This window comes from Mercenaria mercenaria, chromosome 3, assembly GCF_021730395.1.
Source record: "Mercenaria mercenaria strain notata chromosome 3, MADL_Memer_1, whole genome shotgun sequence".
Lineage (NCBI taxonomy): Eukaryota > Metazoa > Mollusca > Bivalvia > Venerida > Veneridae > Mercenaria > Mercenaria mercenaria.
This window is the reverse complement of record NC_069363.1, coordinates 48,311,250-48,335,800: the sequence shown is the minus strand read 5'-3', so window position 1 is coordinate 48,335,800 and position 24,551 is coordinate 48,311,250. Positions and strand designations below refer to the sequence as shown.

Here is a 24,551-nt window from a genome sequence, read left to right as displayed (position 1 = left end):
AAATTTCAAAGAGTTGTCATATTTGTCTTCTTTACTTCATTTCGCTCTCATCAATCTTTGTGTCAAGTAACAATTTAGTTTATTTCTTTTTTGGACCGTTTCCTTTTCACTTATTATTTATACTGCCAGTACAGAAATTTGAAATAATTTGTAGATCAACATATAAAAAGAAACAAAAGTAATAAATGTCATATTTTTGTTTTACACACTTGTAAAACCCAAAACCCCGTACACATATCTACAGTCGTTATCGGATATGTGTACTTCGGTTTCGGGTTTTACAAGTGTAAAACAAAAAATATGACATTCGTTCCTTTAGTAAAAAGTCCACTAAGCTTGGTGCTAGTTGGTGGTGCGAGCGATGCGCATTATAACTGTTTTTGAACAAACTCTTTTATTTTACCAGTTACCAGTTTACCATGCTTAGTTGCATTCAATGCTGCAAATGATACTTTTCTTTCATATTTTATGAACTGTCACAACAGCGCTCTTTAATTACCGTATCGTTGTCGTAAAATGTTTCCCCCTACTCTTGACTCTGTGTTAACGTATGTCATAGTCTTTTGGCATTGAATTCTGTTCAGTGTTTAGTATTTTGCATAATGTAGTTACGATCTATATTTCGTTTACTTCCTGGATAAACAAGGGACGACAAATCAATTCAAGAAGTTTCATTCTAAGAACTCCATTTAAAGACTGTATATAGTTTCAGTGGAGTGGGTCACATAAAACTTTTTTCCACGTCAATTATATGGTAACAAAGTTGGGCAAGTGTGCCAAAACACTTGTCAGGATTGAATAATAAAAGATTCTGGAAATGAGGACGTTTTTGCAACCTAACTTGGATCGTACGTCGTTCTTCTTCCTTTGTATTTCAGGACTGTGTGGAAAATTTTCAAGTGGTATTCATTTATATTTTTTTTACAAAAGTTGAAAATCTGTCGATAGTTACCAGTAAATGAATACATTAATTATCCGTAATAGGACACAAGAATACATTAATTATCCGTAATAGGACACATTTGAAGTATGATAGATTTTTATTACCGAAAATCGTGTCAAGCATTTTGAAGACATTAGATTTCCTGTCTGATTTATTGGTATGAAACTAATTGAAAGGCTACGTGCACGATTGGGGCTACGCCAAAGTTTGACTAATGTAATGTACGGTGTTCCGTTTGGACAATCGTGACTTTTTATTTAATACTAAACCACGCACGATGGTACGATGACGAAAACGTGATGTCGCGATGGCACGATGATGAAACAACGATGGTACGATGGTAAAAACGCGATGGCACGATGATGAAATCGCGATGGTACGATGGTGAAATGTCGATGTAATATCGCGTTTTCATCATCGTACCATCGCGTTTTCACCATCACACCATCGTGCCATCGCGTTTTCATCATCGTACCATCGTGCCATCGCGTTTTCACCATCGTACCATCGCATTTTCACCATCGTGCCATTGCGTTATCATCATCATACCATCGTGGTTCCACCATCGTACCATCGCGTTTTCACCATCGTACCATCGCGCTTTCACCATCGTGCCATCGCGTTATCATCATCGTACCATCGTGGTTTCACCATCGTACCATCGCGTTTTCACCATCGTACCATCGCCTTCCGGTTAGAAATGCGTAGTTCCGTACACTTGTATTTTTGTCAACAATAGATGAATGTATCTCAATGTATTTTGTGAGAAGAAATTTACCATTTAGATAAAGGTTTTATAAAATGTTCAGTGCTCAGTTCATTAAAACTGTAAAATCTTCAAGGCCACGTCCTTTGTACTTTATGTGTGCATGAAAGTAAATAAAAAGCTTGGTGCAATAGTCACATGATATTATTTAAACTCTGCTTATTCTTGTTAAGATAGAAGGTACATAGTGCCATATGGAAATGAGATTGTTTCAAGCCTGACTGACACATATACTGTACCACTGCGCATGACCACCGGAAGGCGATGGTACGATGATGCAAAATGCGATGGTACGATGGTGATAATGCGATGGTACGATGGTAAAAATGCGATGGTACGATGATGAAAACGCGATGACACGCTGGCGAAAACGCGATGGTACGATGACGAAAACGCGATAGTACGATGATACGATGGTGAAAACGCGATGGTACAATAATGAAAACGCGATATTACATCGACATTTTACCATCGTACCATCGCACCATCTCGATTTCATCGTCGTGCCATCGCGTTTTCACTATCGTACCATCGTTGTTTCATCATCGTGCCATCGCGTTTTCGTCATCGTACCATCGTGCATCGCGGTTTAGTAAAAAGTCACGATTGTCCAAACGGAACACCGTAGTAATGACACAAGCGCAAAAATATTTTTTAAATATTTTTACTAACCTATAAAATGTGCATCGTAAAATAGAAGAATGTTGTTGAAAATTTCTGTCAGATTTTAAAATATTTACATTTCTTTTCAGCTCAGAAAGTAAAAGTGATTTTGTATATTACTGATTCTATATTTGATAAGTGTATATGTGATACATAAGTTAAACACAAATGTGATAAGTTGATAACAAAAATATGTATTAATTGTGATAAATTTTATGTAATATGTTATGCATACTTTTAGTAATCCCGTGTTGTACCAAAATCTGGGTATTTCTTATATTATTTTTCCTTTCTTACACTGTATCTTTTATTAGATTAGCATGGACCCCATTGGAAATAAGCTTTTAGCTTAATGGGTTATCCATAAATCTTTAGCTTTCTCTAATGTATAACACCTTGGCTTAGAATTTTCTGTTTTATTAAAAGTATGCATCTTACCCTAGTCTTAAATATAGATTTGTTTTTATAACTATGTAAAGAAATTATTTTTTATATGCTGTGATATTTATATTTATTGCCATGTGTTGTGTTTATGCTACTGATCTTAAATGTCAATAAATAAATCAGAATTCTGTGTAAGCAAGAATTGGGATATGTCCAGCAATTTTTTTACGCGATAAGGGGACAAGTCCATAAAATATGCATATCTTTCTGTTATGTTACTATTCAGAAGACTGGGAATTCCCCATTGAGGAATATGGTACCAAAATTTCAATTTTGCTCAAAGTGTAACTAAAACCACCTTCAGGTACTAAACCCTTCAATTCAAAGGTGTGTGTGCGTGCGTGCGTGCGTGTGTGTGTTTGGGTTTAACGTTTATTTCAACAATTTACCAGTCATATAAACGACGGTGTCTACTTGTAGCAGTGAGCACAATGCCCAGATTTATAGCGCTGCTTCACTGGAATATCACGGCGATGGACGAGTTGTAAAAATGATACCATAATGCATTTTATTTCTAAATTATTTTTGGACTTTAACACACTGTTGCAGTAATCGTACAAATAATGATATATTTGTACGACCAAATGTGGAGTCGTCGGACACATAAACAAAGGATCCCGGCAGCAATCCACATTCCAACTTCACTTTTCTTGAGTGCAACAGAACAAGATAGTCGATGCTTCTAGACTTGAAGCAGCTTCTGCATCGTGTAAGAGCGAATCTTCCGTATATATAATCTATTTCGACTATAAATAAACTTAGATACGCATGTATACATTCTGTCTTCACATATACTTTAGACTCTTCTACTTTTCTTATGGTTTGAAATAAAAACAAAAATGACAATAAATACAATATTTATTTAAATCAGAAATTCATTTACAGTCCATCACAAAAGTGTAGGTCTCGCAATAAATATAAGGGACACATCATTTATTCATCAATTAAAAAAAAAAAAACTATGTCACATGTTTTAACTTACAAAAAATATATTTTCTTTTATGTTTGATGAATTTATATTTTGACAAAATTAACCATAAAGACAAACGTGGACGAAATAATCATATAAACAGAAGGAAACATGTACATGAACTCAATGGATTAGCAGGAGGACAACGAAGGTGGCAGACGGAATAAAATGCATATGTCAAAGCAGTTTAGCCCAAATGGACATCATGGGATCCATCGCCTACCCTGTCAGACACAATAAAGTGGACAGCGTAGCGTGCAGCTGTTGGGGCTGAGCACCCAAAATGTGGTGTGGTGTGTCTCAAAAACAGTCATGTCATAACCTCTTGTAGTGAAACCTTTTATGATTTTCAAAAGGAAAATGTAAGTTTGCAGTGACCTAGAATCTCGTGGAGTTCGATTTTTCTTATCACATATTATATCAGAATGACACTGTAGTTTACTGGAGATGCATTTGTTTTGCTCACTGAAGTTTTAAATATATCAAATACTTTCAATTTAGAAATGTGTCCCATGATATGGTGTATGGCCCGGGTACATCTGCACTATATCTTAATAAGGGAAGTATACAATACAAAAATTAAAATCCTCTCTCTTGTCATAAAAATATATTGTTTTGTCAGTACTGAAACATAGAGGGATGAAGATACCAAAAGGATTTTTATTTAAATCGACCTCCAGGGCATATATATAGTGTCAATCGAGCACAAATGAATTATCCATATTAAGAGAATTATCCAGGTAACTCTTTGATGATAATACAAAAAAAAACATACGACAGGTGCCGATCAATTAGTTTCGACTTAAAATCCAGTTGTTATGAAATAATTTGTAGCAGAACCGGTTTTTAACACTATTTATACACGATGGACGGCTATACATGTAAGTCGGGCTTAATAATTTCACAAGGACGTAGCCCGAGTGCAATTGTTTCATACGACGTATAACGGCCAGAGTGTATAAATAGTGTTAAAATAGTTATTTCTAATCTAATATGTCTTTCACTGTAAAATTTAGATCAAATATTATAGAACTGTTTCTTCGCGCATGTATGGCGCCAAATGATGGGTCGTCACTCTCTTTTGTTTTATACACGCCATGACAGGAAATTGGAAAATGTCTTGCGGAATAGTTCAATTAAGGCGCAAATGATGTCGAATTATTCTGCACACTGAATAACAAACTCAGTGTGTGTGTGCGTGCGTGCGTGGCGCGCGCGCGCGTGCGTGTGTGTATGTGTGTGTGTGTGAATTTATCAAGACAGTTGTGATATATGAAATTTTGTTTTAAACATGTTTTTAAGCAAAATATTTTATCAAATTTGAAAGCGTTATTTCTCGGCGCATTTATGACCACGTGCCGTCAATATAATATCACTGTGATGATTTAAGCATTGCTAGTCATATTAGAACACAAAACCATTTCGGAAAGTATTAACAAAAATAATCCTTTCCGTTTTACGTTTTATATAAGAAATCTCGCGCGATGAAGGATTAACAAAAAATGCAATGATGAATTATGTTTTGAACAGCTAAATCGATCCTCGTATATCTGAGTTGAAAATACATTAAGTTGAGTGATTAATTTACTTTTGTGACTGATTTAAAGAGAATATTTAAGTCATCCACTTAATCAAATGTTAACAACCAAACTAATATTGCTAGTATAATGTTCCAGTTAAATAATTAATAAAGACAATTAAAAGTCAATACATTACACACATTATGGTAGACAGGATAATATATAACTTCTTTTAAGCGGACCAAATATTGTAACTTCAAATGTAGCCTGACACTTTTTTTTTATTGAATGATGTAACAAATTGCTTTCAAGATAAATGATTTGATGTTCTAAGACATAACGGTTATCGTTCATTAAGGTGTTTTGCGATTAATTAGTAAGGCTAGTTAAAACAAATTTTCTTAAAAGAGTAAATGATGACTTTATTAAAGAATACATTAGCAGCACCATGAGAAAACCAACATAGTGCATTTGCGACCAGCATGGGTCCAGACCAGCCTGCGCATCCGCGCATCCGATCAAGATCCATTCCATACTGTTGGATTCCAAACCCTATTTCAATTAGAGAAACCGTTAGCGAACAGTATGGATCCTGACCAGACTGCGCGGATGCGCAGGCTGGGTTGGATCCATGCTGGTCGCAAATGTAGTATGTTGGTTTTCTCATGATGCGGCTCAAATATGTCTCCATTATCCTTTTTTAACATGTAAACATTTGTTTGTTACAAATGGCAACTTTTAAAACTCGTGTCCTTGCATTAAGTCTTAAATTCGATTTTCTTTCAACTTATTAATTATAATTGATTTGATGTGATAAAATAACATTTACGTTCTTACAGTATACCAAAAAAGTTCACAAAGCAGTTTTAAAGATATACATCCAGACATACAACATACAATGTGGTATTTGAAATCACTTTTATAGTTATTATATATTCACAAATAATGCACAGACCGTTCCTTTTGTTCTATACCAACTTTAAGTCTGATAATTTCCGTTAGTTATGTGCGCACCGGTCACAAAACGTAAACAATAAATTGTACCATTTATACCACAAAACGTATGAAAAGTGATCAAAGACTTACAGCAGGTTCCTATGCCTCTCTTGATTGGGACAGGGTATCAGTTTGTAAATGTAATGCTCATATCTAAAAATAAATGCATTATACAGCTGATAACAGGTGTAAATGGAATTGCATATAGGACACCAAAAAATATCATCCGAACAAGAGAGTGATATATTTTATGATCCATTTAAACCCCGCCTGACTTTGACCTTGAAAATAGGAATAAAATTTAAACACAACAAACAGGGTTCCCACGCTACCGGAAAAACGGGAAAAGTGCGTGAATTTCAAAAATTGACTCCCGGCTGTGAAAATACCGGGAATTTGGTGAGAAAACGGTAAAGGTACGGGAAAATATCGGGAATTATCAAATTTTGCTAAGGGAAGTATTTCATGATTCAAAATGGCGGACATGGATGCCATTTCAATTTCCTTTTTCGAAAATACCGATGTTTTTGTGGTTGATGGGCCTATATAGGTAGCTATGATTGAATTTTTAAACAGTAATTTTAGGCTTTCGGTCATTTTTGTGTCGATTTTTAAGAAGCCCTGTGAAATTCCGATTATTTTTCGAGAACAATTGTGAAAACCGTGATTAGTGACACGCTTGAATTCAGTGATCAAACAACAATTTGACTGAAAATAATTTAATTGCTAGAAGTGTATCAATGATTATATAAATAATGTAGGTGGCACCAGAGGTGTAGTTATTATGAAGGAGTTGATTAATTCTTCACAACATGCTAGACAAGTAAATGATTCATAGTTTCCTTGAGAAACAAAACTTCAGGACAGTAAGGAAACAAATGAAAAAAAATAAAAATTTGCAGAGTGCAGAGCCTGTATTTATTTAATAAGTAAAAATTTTTAAGCAACATCGGGCCATCATGGCCCTTTTGTTCTTATATTTTTACACTGAATCTAGAAAAATTGACGGGAACGTACAACACGATATGTCGTACAGAGGTCCTTGAAAATCGCAACAAGGTCCTGGAAAAGTCCTGGAAAAGTCCTTAAATTTAATAGACGAAAAAGTGTGGGAACCTGTTACAAAATAAGAATATATTACGAAATAATATCGAATAGACTCGACGTCATAGACATATGAAAATAACTATTAATAATATACACCCTTCTCAAATGCGCTCATTTGATTGGTCGAAATGAGTGCACGCGCGGGTCCGCAAAAAGCGATATTGACCTGCAAAAGTGATAATGACTCTTGTGATATCACGTTTTCTTATATGGGCCAGTCAAATAGACGCATCTGGGAAGGGCATATAATATAGCAATCATAGACTTATGTTTCGGTCAATATGTGTTTTTACGGACCTGCAAAAATGATATTGAAAAACACATATTGACCTCAATATAAGTCAATAACTGTATAATAAACAGATAGACAATCTTAAATTTTGAGCTTAAAAAGGTTATAGAAAGTCCATTTCATAATCATTGAAAGAGACTTTACAGCTAAGACGAATATTTCTTTGTAAAAATACGTTGTGCAAAGATAAATAAAATGAAATTTATTATATACTAGTGGAAATTTTGACATACAATGTTATATCTTTACAGCCTGATTAATATGAACTTCTTAGTCATTAATTCGTTCGTAATCGTTTCAAAAATGAATTACTCTGTTTGATCAGCGACCTCTAAATTTCAGTCATACTCTCGTGTAATGTATAAATGTCGTCATTTTGATTAATTGCTGTTATATACAATAGCAATTCGTCAGCAGTTTGTCAAAATATTAATGAGTATGTAAGTCAATATACCATGGTGGAATTAAGGTCATTTGAACTTTTTGAACTTTTGAGATATTTTTGACAATGTACTCAAACAGATTAAAAAGATAAATAATTTACAAACCACATATATATGTTTTTCACTGGAGCTTGAATGCAGACGAAAATGGCGGGTAGTGAGAAAAACGAAGACATGACTTTGGATAGGTGGCGATCTTAAGCATATTGTATTATATTAGGTTACCAAGCCTTACTTCATCTACGTAATTCGAAAGAAATAGACTGGTTCCCGTCTCTATGTTTGTTCTTATTTACATGTATATAAGTTTATTCATTAAGAGGGAAGTAATTCCAGCAGGTTGTTTCTACATTGACATTTTTATTGCCCCTGGCTCCGAACATAGGTTCAGTCATCAGTTAAAATGTGCTATTTTAGGGGCTTAAGATTTTCTTATTTTGCTTGCAGTATTTATATAAAAAGATAACCATGCAGCCAGGGATCCAGGCTAGGGGATGTACAACAGTTAAACTACTTCATTTCTGTTTAAACGATGGCATATTCACTTTCCAACGAATTTCAGGCTGTTCTGTAATTTTTCATTACCGTCAATGAACAGGTTCAGGCAAACCAAGCCCGCAACATTTTCTCTTTTGTCGTGCTAGGCGACCTTTGGGTTCAACATAAATATATAACATTGAAACGTGCTTCTCCCGCAGTGAGTAAATAGATCTCTATGTATTTCATGTGAAAGAATTCGATCTTAAAACAAGAAAATTTATTATTGAATTGACTAGTGCAGGTCACTGGTGTTATGCATATTTTTGCATAATAAGGCACATATATAAGTACATTTTTAGTATATTAAATGTGTAAATTTCGCTAAATTCTCTGTACCCAAGCAGTAATTGTTTTATTCATTTCTGATTGCTTTCTCTGTCCCATTTTGCACGTTTTACATTCTTAACAATATACTTTACGGTATAAATAGAAACCGTAGTGTTCATTGACAACCTTTTCCTTTTATATAAATGCTTCACATTTGGTAGTCAAACTAGACAGTTTCGGACATGAGAGCTCTTAGGTCTGCAGCTCACCTTATATACTGGTTCAGCAGGTTAAATGCTTCAATGTCTCCGTCGAATCTACAACAAATCAAACATTTACTGATTTCTTTTTCAAATACTTGTGAATCTACAACTACTTCCTATCCGTTACGTTATTATCCTGACGTCCGTATGAAATAGAGCCCTCGGTACATTTAATTGCTTAATTCTAAATCTTTGCTCCAGTGTCCATCGCTGTGTAAGTGAAACTTTGTACAATTGACATGTATTTAGGTTATTTGCTGGTCGTGTTAGAATCTTAGTTTAAAGTCAGTTTGCCTGATGTTCTATATAAACTATTTTTAAGACGAGTAAATCTCTAATTAATGATATCTTTTTGAGGTACTCTGTATGTTCACATGTCCATATCTACAGGAAAGGTGAAATAGGGACTAGGTTGGCATGGGTTTACGTAGTACTGGAAAAATCAGTTGTAAGTACAGTGCACAATACTACTGAGAAAAGACTATTTCTTGGGAGTCACCGTAGACTCTGCCAGCAAACATTTGGGTGCTACATCGTAAAATTTGTATGTTTTTGAACATTCATAAACAATGAGTTTACAGTACATATAATTTAAGATATCGTACTAAAGAAAAATCTATTACAAAAGGAAAACTGTAATGAATAATAAATGATATACAAAATTACCTGCTTTTACCGTCAGCAGAGCGGACGACGTGGTCCAGTGGTAACACTGACTGACTATGAAACCAGGGGTCGGAAGTTCAAGTCACCGCTCCTCCAACTAAAATGACTAACATTAGGATAAGAGTTCGAGTGGGATGATTTACACTTGACACGCTAAAGAATGGAATTGAAGCGTCTTCTGTATCTTTCAAACTAAATAATCACTAAAATTGTTCTGGAAGGGTCAACAGGGTTACCTGTCGCGACTGTAAAGAAACTTTAATAAAAACAATCCAAACAAGGTTGCACAATAGGCTGTTGAAATTGAAACAAACCTTTTAATGAAATCTGTTAGTGTAATCCGATAAGAGCTATCGAGTTATTTAGCACACTACTATTTTTGGAGATACTAGTTTAATTCAGTTATATCAGTCCTACAAATGTGTTAGTATCTATGCGAGTGTTATAACAATTGAAAAACATCTATTTAAAATAGAAAACAAACATCTCATCGACAGCTATAGTATTGACCTGAAATTCGTGATAATTAATCTTGCAGATTACCTCTTCTATCTACACTAATACAAGTATTGCGAATTGTTATAGAATATGCATATTTGGCCATGTATTTGCAATCAAATCACATTTCCAATGCTGGTTAAAAACTGTAGTGGGTATATTCAGTCTAAATTGAGGAAATGGAACCTTTCTCATATAACGGAACCATTGTTAAAATGATATGAAAAGGAAACGATAAAACTTTGCAGTTGAATAATTGTCTAAAGCGGTCTACAATTAATACTGTATCTTAACAAAGAAACCATTATTTGTAACGCCGTGGTCTGTGATCTGTCTTGGATTTCAATAGTTATAACTATTTCATAAACACGGAACATTTAGGAATATCAAAGGTAAGAATATTTACAAATTGATCTGAAATTCTGATGGAGGAAAAAATTATTTACTTTGCATGTAATAAATGTTCTTCTTTAAAGTAATGTATACGTTGAAATACGTAAATTGAAAAACGTGGAAAACGCGGTGAATTAATAGCAATTAATGGAAAATCAAAAGACTTTCGACATTTTCTGTCGTATGATAACAGTCTGTTTTACCGAAGTGAAATAAAAAGGCTTTGCTTTATTGTATATACCGTACTATAAAAAGTAACAGAAAAGCCCTTGTCGGACATCTCTTGGAAAATTCCTTTCCTTTTCAGTTTTAGAATGCGCCAAAAAGGAAAAGATTTGATGAGTGTGTTTTTCCATTAACTCGAAAACATGTGAATATGCATTTTTAAGCACGTATTGATAGCTTATCAATATTGTTTTAAATGTAAGCGTGTCCAGATATTTTGTTCAGGGTATTGCAGTAAGATTCGTAATAATAAAGGCAGTACCTGCGCAAATATTACGCGAAAATAACCAATTCGCGTTTAGCGCAACGATTGGTAAATCGGACAACCTTATCTTTGTTAAACGTGCAAGATAGCTGTTTTGCGTTTCGTAAGAAGGCCTTTCATATAAAATTGTTTAATGTTACACATGATAAAAACCAGACATGGTTGAAGATGTGAATTGTCCGACCCGTTCTATTTTAAGTGTTTATTACTTAAAAATAGTAAAAATGGGGATCCATATATTTATGAGTTATTTGAAGAAGATATTTACGTCCTTGGCAATTTACATACTATTTCTATAGAAGACAATTTTTTAGAGTTATTTATTATCATCCCAGGTGTATTTAATAAACAATTGTTATTCTTATTTTTTTAATGCTTTTATAGTTTAACATTTAAAAACTGAAATTGTAACTTTCGCCAACACACAAATAAAAGCAAATCCTAACATATGTTCTAAGTATTTTTCATAAAATCTTGTTAGTCAAGGACAAATCAGTCTTACATATGGTCGGGCACTTCTTAAAGAGCATTGCAACAGATCCATCTTTTTATATACGGCAATAGTGCATATCTACAAAAATGTTCTTGTAAAACTATACAGTAAGTGCGTACTTTTAGAGTTAATATATATATTTTTAAGAAAAAATGGATACCATTGCACGCATTTAACAGCGTAATTGGAAAGAAAGTGAAGTCATTCAAATTGGTAGACGTATGCATGCTTACAGTGAGTGGGATGTCAAACAAGATGGTGAAGAAGAAAATAGACCAAGTCAGTTTAATACCGGTAACGTTTACTTTACATATTAAAGAAATTGCACGCCTGGACCAAATATTTTCTAATTCAGCTAATAAAAATGATAGGGTCGTGTGCTTGATATTTTGCTAGACTGAACATTTTGGATCGCCAGAAAGTTTTCGTATTGGTAGTCTATAGGCAAACCATATTACTAATTTTCAAACGTGCAGAACTACTTTAAAAGTAAGAAAAAGAACTTGTTTTGTAAAGAATAATTTGGAGAATTTAGAATTTGTCTGTAGCTGAAATTTCTAAGCATATGTGTTCAGCATGAGTTTCTTTATCGTCTTCATACAATGTAAAGACGTTGTTCAATTAAAACTATGTTTTCCATAAAATTTGACTGAAGGTGTTAAGAAATTCACAAGTTGTTTGCATATTCAATTACTGAACGTGACGAGTCAGAGAATAATTTTAAACTATAAACACAATTACATTAATTTTGGAAGAAAGTGTATTTTCAAATGATGTGAAAATTAAGTTTGAAGCGTTTGGTTATAAAACTATATGCATAGGTTTTCTCTTGGATAACTACTTGAACTTTCCGATTGACAATATTGCAGATTAATCCCACACGTCCCCAGCCGCCTATTCAAAAAGCAGGTGTGAACTTGCGGGAATTCAGAGAAGGTAAGGTTTTAGAATTTGCAGTTCTGATATTCCGAAAAGAATATTCAGACGGAGCATTTAAGGAACAGTTTTGGTTGAAATAGTAACGTTGTTTCTTCCATTTTATTAACAGTCTTAGTAAAAATATAAAGTGATTATTAGTATCTTAAACCTGTGTTGTCGAGATCCGGCTCACCCTTGATAACGTTATTGATTTGAACAGACATTTGGTATTTGATGGATAAACAATGTAGACAATTTAATGAAAAATTGTTAAAGTCGCATGCAAAGTACAGGCCAGTCCAAAGTGAATAACTGTATTTTTACGGAAGGTCCGGTGGTCTAGTGGTAACACGTTTAACTGTCGATCCAGAGATCCGCGGTTCGAATCCCGGTCCAGGCGTTGGAAATTTTTGAGATACTCTTGAGTGTCTCAAATAATAAGATGCTAGTACTGGTTTTACCAGGAAGGACGGCTTTGAGTGTTTCGGTTTGTACACCGGTCACGTTAAAGAACCAGACTGCCTATTCCAAACGAGGTAGGCTGAGTAAGCCGCACAGGTTTGTATCTAACGGATTCTCTCTCTGTGTTCTGAGGCTTTCTGTAGCACTGTCCCTCTGGTCAGATCGCGCTTTGTTTGTGATAGTAGAGGATGCCTTAGCGTTCTAAGTGCCTTTACACGTAAAGCGCCTTTAAACGTGCGTTCTACAAATTAGGTTTAATATAATATAATATAATCACCCTTGTTACCCGGATAATACGAAATGATATGATAATTCCAAACTACTACAAACTGGATGAACTGTCAAACTTGGTAAGGACATTGTTTATTTCAATATTTTCTAATTACTCATTCTGATCGTTTAAAGGTTATAACTGATTCAAAATAGTTTACAAGCTGTACCATTTGCACTTAACAATTTGCATTTGGGACATATTATTCACTTTGGAAACCCTTTAACAATGTTTACATTTTGCTTTTGAGAACGAGTTTGGCGATTTAAACCGTTGTCAACCTCATCTAATGGACTTTTGGTAATGAATGTTATTTTGTAATTTCAGTTAATGTATAAACAATGATATGAACATGTTAGGACGTTTTTATCTTAGATCAAATAACCCAAATTTACAAATATATAAGCACATGTATTAGTCGATGGATACTGACCAAAGTGTTCACAGAAATTTCGAAGATAAAGCCTAAAATGTTATATGGATAATAGTCAACATTGTAAACTGACACACGAAAAAGAAACGCAACAAGTATTGTAATAGTCAATATTTATAACCTACTGATGTTTAGCCATACAATTTTATATGTGTAATCAAAGTAAACATAACAGAAAAAAAATATCGTCAAACAAATGAATATCGTCTGAGATCATATTTCTTTCCATGCTTAAACTTCAAGTGCAGTCAATAACGCGTATAGCCACCATTTCTCTGTATGACAGCCTATACATGGGTGGACTTGAAGGTGAAATTTATTGTTGCCCATACTATGACTCTGCCACCATTGTTCGGATAAACCTCACACACACAGTTATTTGCGAAACGTTCGTTGCGGCGTCTGTATATTCTGACCTATCCGTCAGCGTGATGGAGATTAAATCTTGATTTGTCGCTAAATACAACAGTTCCCCACTGACGTCGCCGGTTATTTAGAGCACAGCGTTGCTTTTCTTGACGATGACAAGAGCGTGACATCGAGTTGGACGGCGGAAATGAATCTCGCGTTTACGCAAACAATTTATGACTGTGTCACGCTGAATTGGTCGTCCGGGATTTCCAGTTACAACATGTGACGTGGATTGCGACGTCACAAAAATGTCACGTAAATGACGTTGACGTATCATATTATCTTGACGTATGCTTGTCAGACGCGGTGCAACTGAACGTGGACGGTCACCAGCTGTTACTGTAATGTTAACACGTTCAACTAACGTCGAAATTGTTAATTTTGAAACATTGTATCTGTGAAATTCCACCGGTTAAAAGTCCCAAACGTCGTTTTCTCTCTGCCATATTTAGTCTTGGTATTTGAATAAGGAATTTAATCGGTGTTGAGTATACTCCTTGTAAATGAGGCAATGTATAGATCAACTTTATGCATCCAGGCGTGTCTACACTTTTAGGTCATAACACTACTGCGGTAAACACCGAAAATAGCGGTTAAGTCACGCCTAATTGGCGTTGGATTATACACAGCAAAGTTTTTATTGATTGGCCTCGTAGTAAAATAGCACGAGGTTCACGAGCATTTTGTGCAGCGCCATTTAGATGACCGGAAGCGATATATGGAATATAAGTATTGATGTATGCTCTTAAAACGAGATGGTGAGGAAATATAATTGTTGCGTTTATTTTTCGTGTAAGTTTAGTTCGATATTTGCATATGCTGTTCTTAAGGTAGAATTTTGTATATTAGATAAGTATACGCATGAAATGTGGTAACTTATTGCTGTAGCACGCTCAATGCAATGTATTATACACGTGGTCAGTAAGAGAAGTCTTGGTGTTCCAATAGGTATTCAGAATGTGAACATGGTTTGTGCTATTAGTGATTATAAAAGGTAGTTGACAATCAAATACATGTATGTATTTTATATGGAATATGGAGACCGTGGGGTAAAATGGGATAGCGGGGGGAAATAATACATATGCACATGTGTACTTGATACCAGGAAGGTGCAAGTTGTACACTGTGCCTGTTACCAACATAAAAATGTTAACAGGCTCTTATCATCATGCTGTTACAAAGTAATTTATCAAAACATGTCAACGCACACAAAACTGGTCAATCTGTTATGGGATGTCAATGAAAAAATCAATTATGGCTATTATCCACTTTCAAAAACAACGCATGTAGGGCATTATCCATGATCAATTTTAGCTATTATCCATTTTTCATGCACAGATCAATATAAATGGTTTTGACATTAAAACGGCAAAAGTAAACAACTTACTGTAACCTATGACAGATAGTGAAATGGCAGAGTCGTATATACAGTGAATTACAAGCATGAAAAACAATTCTAAATATTTTTTATGATTTTTCAAACTAAAATTACATGGTTTTTGTAAACTATTTAACATATTGTGTATTGTATTCACAAAAATACAGTAAAATAGTTTGAGTTCCATGGAAACAAATCGCGATTCGTTCTTTTTGCAACATCTGGGGATTAAATTCACTTATCAAGCCACAGCAACTTACCGAAAAACGTGAAATTTTCAAAATCGTTGATCGGCCATTTTATAGCATGTTGGAGTTATCACATCATTTTGTATTATCCGGGTAACAAGGGTGATAATGATATAAACACTTTGTCTACCCGTGCGTTCCATACAAAAAGTTGATTGTTAATTTTCAATTATGTTTCTTATCATTTTAATTTTCCCATCAAAATAACAATGCTAATCTTGTATTTGGGTTTACGTAAAGTAAATGTTACCTGTTATACAAACATTAGTATATAACTTTACATTCAAACGTAAGGCTCTTTAAGGATGTACGAGCGTCTTTTTCAGGATATCCGCCATTTTGAAAAATGTTTCTTCGAATATTGCTTTCTAACAAAAGTTTTGCCAAAAATTAACGCTAAATAATCAAAATATGACTAATAATGTACCATGTAATCAAATATATTCTACTTTTTGCGAAAAAAAAAATTCACCCTTATTTTTGGCTGGAAAATATAAATTAAAACAAAAAGAACAAAAAATATCAAAATTCACCAGTTTTTAACAGTTTTTTTCTTAATAAATCTCTTAGATGCACGGTGACCCCAACCTTTTTTCTTTCCGTTTTAAAGCAGTTTTGGGTGTCATTAAAGCTGCAAAATATTTTGAAAATCTTACCGTCAGAATTTTTTTTGGTAGATCTAAATACATTTTTTCCATTGAAAATAAAGTGGGTGGGGTAATTATGTCAACATGTAAAAATGAAAGAGATTTGTTTGTGACATTAATGCTTATATAATACTGACATCACCTTGTATTCATATTAACCAGTAAGAAATGAAATCCCTATAACATTAAATGGGATATTGTATGTTTTATAAAGTACCACCATTTTCCCAATTTTACAAAACTTCAGAAATGCTTAAACAGTGGGTGAAGAAAATGCCCTATAAAAATAAAACCAGTTCGGTGACCTGTGTTTTTTCTTCTCTTGTTTGTCTTAGAAACTAATGTTCTTCAAGCTCACAGAGTATGAAAAAAATCTTAACGTTAAAAAAAAATTCGCTCCTACATCCTTAAGTGGTTGCTTTCATAAATCATGTACATCAAATTTACATCTCTGTAAAACATGTCATAATAAACATAATTTTGGATGACAAGTAATTATTTAAGCATGTATCCGTATCAAAATGATTAAGTCCTCCTGTAAAACTATTCAGAGTGGTAACAGCCAATGTAATAGATAAATGACAACTTAAACTGGATATATGGACAAGGCATATCATGCCTCCCTTCGACAATTTCTCATGGTAGTAAGATTGTTTGACAGGTTCAAGTAAATAAAAATGAAAAATATTCCCTAATAAAAATAAAATCTTTTGCACTGTTATTAATTTTACTGTTTTTATGGCAACCAGCCGTTCATCTGAGATAAATGCAACCTTTCAATTAACTCGGGCGATCATTTCATTACCATCATATCTACGCCAGGTTTCCGAATAAAAGTGATACTAAATGAAACTGAGACTCTGACCTTAATTTCAGGGTGTCCTGTGCGAATAAGATTATATATGCTTTGAATAATACCGGTATCAATATATCGAACAAATATAATCTAATCTAGAAGTACCCCGGTATTAGTATAAAATAGTATTACTTTTTTAAAGATCTTTCAGCAAGTCAGGTTGATACAGATCACAGAATATATTTTTGTTCTTACAAGTACATTTTGTAATAAACATACGGTTTGTATTTCAGTTTCTGTACCAGATTATCCAATCGTAAAGGCGTACGCTAGAATTTCCTGTACATGAGATGGGCGAAATTTTTCCCTATAATAGAATTTCTTCAATTTTTGGATATTGAAGGACAATCATCTAAGAAACAAAAATATGCAATAAAACCATGGGTCACCGGTCTTGAAAAAGAGTTATTTGCCCTTGAAAACGGCATTATGGGGGAATTTCGCCCCAAATTCTAGCATACGTCCTTAATATATTTGTAGTCTGTGCAGGCATAATGATCTGCTTCATTTCATACCAGTGGATAATTGTTTGTCAAGTGCACCATATGTTGTAACTAGTCATATGAAGGCTTCTCAGTATTGTAAGGATGCACTGTTCAATTGAACAACTAAACATCTACATATAAGCTAGTAAATAAACATAAGGACAAAGTTCTAATAGGACAAACCACGTACAAAGAACACATTCTCCTTAATTCGAAAGTCTAATACAGTGTGTTTGTGTAGACAAAAAAGATAGATACAGTCAAATACCGTTACCTCGATATTCAAGGGACCGCAAAAATTGCATCGATTTATCCGAAGTTCGACGTAACGATATCGACTATCTGGGACTTCATTTTGTATCTGTGTAGGACATCTATATTGTCATTATGTCCCATGCTTCTTTCAGTAGGTTTGAAGGGGGAAAGAAATGATAAAATGAAAATACGATCTTTATTTTATTGACAAATAAAACATCTTAATTCAGTTGGTTACCGTGTCCTTCCCAATTAACAACATGGTCGGTAGAGTTGCTAGGTATCCCCCGGATGGGTTACCGGGTCCTTCCTAAACAAGTCTGAATGCAGCGGTAATGTTCCTGGTTGATTAGTCATTTTGACTGTGCTTCGACAACAATAATTTTCCAGTTAAATTCGCATATTGTTACTCAATCCTTTTTTGTATTTGCATATAAACACATAGACAAAGTCATAGCAGCAGACGAAACAAACAACTTAAGGAACACAATGAGGCACCCCTTTTACCACTGAAGTGTTTAAACGTTTTGAAGATGCGCGGCAAACTTTAAAATTAAACCCCACTATGTGCTAAATTGAAGGAAAGTGTAAATAAAAGTTAATCCCGCTGGATAAATCCGAAACATACGTTATGATAACAAAAATCAATAGTAATATAATCAAATGTAATAAATGACCCAGGTAAACCCAAATACAGTATTGTCATCGTTAAAGGTATATGAGAATGTAAGTTGTATGGAGCACAATTATAAATAGAATATTGAAGACTATCGAAACGATCTGTTTTATGTATATGTAAACTTATTGATATATAAAATACCCTTTAGTAGATAGAGTCTCTGCCTCTTATACTATTAGAGTTGGGATACTTTAAGATAGCGTCATGAAATGTTTTGGTTGGGAACATCTTGACTATTCAGTCTTATGCATTAATTTGTCTCATATAATTAAAAAAATACATTAGAATTAACAGATATTTGTCGAAGTTTCTGCAGGTAGCCTACCCCTTGCACTTAGAATAATATGATGACTGTTTACAACTTCAAAACAAAGGCAATATACACACTCTTATCTCATCTTCTTAAGTAGACTTCTGCCAATAGCATAAACCTGTCTCACATATATCTTTTCTCAATCCGATCATACAATTGTTTGCTTAATAGAAACCGTTTATATATAACAATATTTACCACATACATGAATTGTTTTAAATATATACATGCACGGGACCTCCGTCCCCAAGTGGTGAGGTAACTGATTTCGAATCCCTTGCCCGTCGCTGCTGCGAGTTCGAAACATTGCTTGGTGTTAACACAATAAATAAGTCCGAATATAGAGCAAAAGTTAATATTCAAAGTGGATTTTGATACCAATTGTTTTCATCGAGGAAGATTACCTAATAAGAATAAAAGAATACCATAGGGTCATAGTCACGTTTTTATTTTCTTTAAACCAAAGCAGCGGACATTAAACGTAGCAGACAACGTATTTGGAAAGACAGACAATCGATAAGTCACCGGTCTTCATCAGCTGATAGTGGTGTGGCAGAATTGAAGGCAGATGAAAAACTAGTAGGTTTGATACATTTGCTATGCTTTAAGGCAATGAACGAGTGATACAGAGTAAGTAACAAAATTTGACTTACAGGTAATAAATTTAGTTGACAAAACAGGTGAGCAAGATTTATATGAGAACATGTTAAGAAAACTGTTTTTAGCCATTCATTAAAATACATACTAAGAATTATTCTATTTAACATTCAAATATATGTTTGCCAATGACTCTTATACCTAATATCAAATTGATATCACACAGAAATGGAATAGACATGTTAAGAAATTCAAAAGTTGTTCGCATCATCAATTCCTTAACATCACCGTGTAAGAGAAATATGAGTACAGCTTATTTGATTCTAAAACCAAGTGTATTTTCAATTGATGTAATAATCCAGATTTCTTTAAATTGTTTGTCTTTATCACAGGTTAGGCAGACAGGCAATATACATAATTTAGAGGAAGCTGTGACACTTCTGAAACCCAGACGACGTAAGTTTGTAGAACTTACAGTTTGATAAGAAAACATCTTAACATTGTAGTAACGTTGTCTCTCACACTATATCGATAAATAACTTTGCTTACTTGGCTAACGTGTGACATGTTAAACATCTCAAGTGTTGCATAGAAACAGTTTCAATATAAATCAAACTGTATTTCTATCCTTTCGTGGAATTAACCAAGTAAGCATAACTCTTTTACAATAAATATCATTTGCAAAACAGCTAAAAGATCAATGATGTTTTCACATCCTCACAGTTATCACTCTTAGAAAGCTTTTGACCTATTGACACTTAAAATAGTAATATGAGTGTTTAATACATCAATTTTTAAAAGAAAATCAATAGCCAGAACGTTTGCGTCACTGAGTGAATCTAACATTTTACCGACATTTCCTGTTAATTGCCAAGAAGCGTCAAGCCAGTCGATCAAAAACTACATAATTTGGGTTTACAACTATTTTTTATTATTTTTAACCAGAAAAAGTCTCCATATTTCTAGATCACACCTCGGATACGACAATATTAAGTACATGCATACATTTTTGGATGTACATGGAATATTCTTACGAAATCATATATTACGTGCATACTTTGATTTTACTTAAGCTTCGTATCGCCTGGTATGTTTAGTTTATCAAAAATAACAAAAGTAATGGATGATCAAAGTTAATATTTTATATTTAAAGAAAAATTGGAGTACTTAAGATTTAGTCAGCAACGTATTATGAAAGAGAAAGAAATAGAAGCACAACAAAGTGATAGAAGTCATCAGTCTTTATCAGCCGATCGTGGTTTGGCGAAACTGAAGGCGGAGGAGAAGCTGGTAGGTTTGATACATTTGCTATGCGTATTTAAGATAAGACTAAAAGCCAATGATACAACGTAAATCAAGCATTTTTTCCCATTATTTAATACATATATATAAAGCAATATTCTCTTCGACACCTAAATATACCAGTGTGTCAATCACTCTTATACATAATAAATATACATACAGCTTGATAGAGTTTAAAACAAAGTGTATTTTCAGTGGATGTGAAGATCCAGATTAACTTTGAATTTGTTTTTTGTAAAATAACATGACTTATCGATTTTGTCTATATTTCAGAGAAAGCTTACAAGTGTTAAATATAATCCAAAAGATGTGGCACTCTTGAAAACCGGAGGACGTAAGTTTATAGAACTTACAGTTTGATAGATTTTTTTCATATTTTTATAGTAACGTTGTTTCTTATACTATAACAAAATGATTTTGTTTACTCGACTAACGTGTGGCATGTTAGGAAAACACCTCAAAATGCAATAAAGCATTTTCAAATAAAATAAAACTCTTCTTTCTTTTCTGAGATTATACATGGAAACGTACACAATCATTTAGCAATAGCTATAAGAATAATAGTTATTTCACATCAACACAGTTATCAGTTGAAAGCATGTAACGTATTTACACTCAAAGCAGAAATATGTGCGTTAAATACATAAACTTTTAAAAGACAATCGATGGCCAGAATGTGTAGCTAATCGAAAATAAATGGGTAATACATGGTCAAAATTAATATTTTATATTTGAAGACGAAATGGGAGATTTTAGACGTAATCAGCAACTTGTTATGTATGAGAAAGAAAAAGAAGCAAAACAAATTGATAGAAATCATCAATCTGTGTCAGCCGATCGTGGTGTGAAAAAACTGAAGGCGGAGGAGAAGCTAGTAGGTTTGATACATTTACTATGCGTATTCAAGATAAGACAAAGACATAGTGGTACAGAGTAAATAACACGTTTTGAGACAGACCGCTAGACACAAAGATAAGAAATTTAGTTGTTTGAAGCTGAAATTAATGAACACAAAACACCTGAACAGGACTGGATATCAGAACATCAGTTAGGAAGCTGTGTTTCCTTCTAATATCTAAAAATATGTTCAGCATTATTTTCTTTGCCACCAGCATAATTATACCAGTTTGTCAATCACTCTTATTCGTAATATCAATTGATAGCATTAAAATGGACGACTAGATACTTTAAAGAATTCAAAAGTTGTTCGCATAATCAATGCCTGAACATCGCTGAGTAAAAGAACAAATTTGAGATATGAGTACAGCTTGATATATTTTGAAATAAAGTGTATTTTAAATGTATGTGATAATCCAGTTTAACTTTAAATTGTTGTATTTTAAAATAATATGTCATCCGTTTGTGTATATATCAGATTAAGCATACAAGCGTTGTATATAATCTAGAGGAAGATGCGTCAGTCCTGAAAGCCAGACGACGTAAGTTTGCAGAACTTACTGTTTTATAGAAAATGCCATATTATCATAGTAACGCTGTTTCTCAAATTATATTGATAAAATGTGTGTAAAACATTTTAGTTTAGATAAGATTGTTTTTGTCTTTTTCTGGAATTAACCAAGTAAACGTAAATCTTTCATAATAAAATGGCATTAGCTTTTGCAAACTCGCTATAAAATTAATAATTATTTCACATCCACACAGTTACCAGTTGAAAACATGTGACGTATTGACATTCAAAGCAGTGATATGTGTGTTAAATACTTGATGTTTTAAAAAAATGAAATCAATAGTCAGAACATTTGCCTCACTGACTAAATCTAACATTTTACCGATCTTTTCCTCTTGAATGCCAAGAGACTATATTATCACTTTCTGATTCTCAGAACTGTTTTCAAGTCAAGACTACTGGGATGAATACTTGTGATATTGACTTCATCAGATTTTGTTACACTTCCTACCTTTGTTAAAAGTAGCAGTATTGGTTAACGCGTTAAGGTAGTTCTGCACGTTTGGATCGAAATTTTTTTCTACAATGTAGAATTTGATTAAACTCTAATTTTTCAAAACTTCAGAACATATCTGGAAAATTCAGCAAATAAGAAAGATAGGGTAATGTGCTTGATTTTTTTTGCTAGACTGATTTGAAAACTTTGGATGGACCTCACGCAATATTTCATAATGGGAGTTGATGGGAAAATAGTAACTTTCATAACATTTTCGCAAATAGAATTATTTCTACAATGTACACTTTGATGGAACTTCTCACAGATGTAAATAAACGCATGACCTATAATTTGGTGAAATAAAATGTATAGGCCCGTGTGCTATTTTTGAGATATTTGACCATGATTAAAGGAACGGGACATTTCACGTTAATTTTAAGACATTATTATGATCTTTTTCCATGTTTAACGTGCCATATGTTTTCACATCATATTTTGACTTTATAGCAACAGTGTCATTGTAATAAATTTATTCACATGTTTCGATTAAATCATAAATTGATCTTCATTTCCGTACGCCGAATCCAGGCTTCATCCTAGGTTTTCCGGATAAATGACGTTACGCCATCACTTCCAATTTTTTAAACGTGCAGAACTACCTTAAGCCAGTCGATAAAAGATTATACATGTTTTGGGCTTATATGGTTTTTTATGGGCAACGATAATAGTCTCCATGATTTCAGATCACCCCTCGTATACGACAATATTTAGTATGTTTATACATTTTTAGATGTTTTTAGAATGTTCTTACGGAATGAAATATTACATGCATACTTTTATGCCGGGTATGTTAAGGTAATAAAAAAATAACAAAAGTAAACGATGGTTAAAATATATATTTTATATTTAAAGACATAATGGCGTATTTAAGACGTAACCAGCAACATTTTATTAAAGAGAAAGGAAGAGAAGCTATTCGAATTGATAGAAGTCATCAGTCTTTATCAGCTAAAAGTGGTGTGTCAAAACTGAAGGCGGAGGAGAAGCAAGTAGGTTCTGTTTTTTCACATTTCTAGGAATATTTAAGATAAGACAAAGAACCAGTGATAAAATGTAAGTGATAAATTTTCAGGTTAGGCATTTAATTGTTTGTAGCTGAAATTACTAAGCAAAAAACACGAATAAGATTTAATTCACAAGCACCAGTTAGGAAAACTTTTTTCTATCATTTAAAACATATTTTTAACATTATTGTCTTCGATGCCTACATACACCTGTTTGTCAGTCAAGCTTATGAATATCAAACAAATGGACTAGTCTGAGATATTTTGTGATTATAAATGCGAAAAACGCGAAGGCGGAGGAGAAAGTTGTCAGTTTTATTTATAATATTTCAGTAACATTTGATATGGACAGTGAAATATTTTATATTATTACTTAGCAATTTTAGAGGCAAACGACTTGATATATTTACAAATGTTCTGCAGCTGAAATTCCTGGTCATAAAACAGATGAATATTATAAAATGTGAAAACGTCGGCTAGGAAACTTGTCTTCCATTTCTTAAACTAAGTGTTTAGCATGTTTTTTTTCTTGACTGACAATATGTAGTTTTTTGTCAATTAAAGTCATATCTCG

General features: G+C 33.5%; 1 protein-coding gene across 5 annotated transcripts in view; it reads left to right on the top strand.

The window, feature by feature from the left end:
* The first annotated feature begins 10,692 nt into the window (after nt 1-10,692).
* LOC123524831 (uncharacterized) overlaps nt 10,693-24,551 on the top strand; it is a 31,933-nt gene continuing 18,074 nt past the window's right edge. For 2 of the 5 annotated variants that reach the window (XM_045303341.2, XM_045303336.2), the window contains exons 1-10: nt 10,693-10,770; nt 11,902-12,048; nt 12,624-12,690; nt 19,577-19,689; nt 20,100-20,163; nt 20,861-20,997; nt 21,283-21,343; nt 21,747-21,883; nt 22,385-22,448; nt 23,826-23,962. In XM_045303341.2, the coding sequence (XP_045159276.2) occupies nt 11,980-12,048; nt 12,624-12,690; nt 19,577-19,689; nt 20,100-20,163; nt 20,861-20,997; nt 21,283-21,343; nt 21,747-21,883; nt 22,385-22,448; nt 23,826-23,962 (849 nt within the window). In that variant the 5' untranslated portion in view covers nt 10,693-10,770; nt 11,902-11,979. The remainder of the gene's footprint in view (nt 10,771-11,901; nt 12,049-12,623; nt 12,691-19,576; nt 19,690-20,099; nt 20,164-20,860; nt 20,998-21,282; nt 21,344-21,746; nt 21,884-22,384; nt 22,449-23,825; nt 23,963-24,551) is intronic. The other 3 variants (XM_045303340.2, XM_045303339.2, XM_045303338.2) reach the window with 3 other exon arrangements.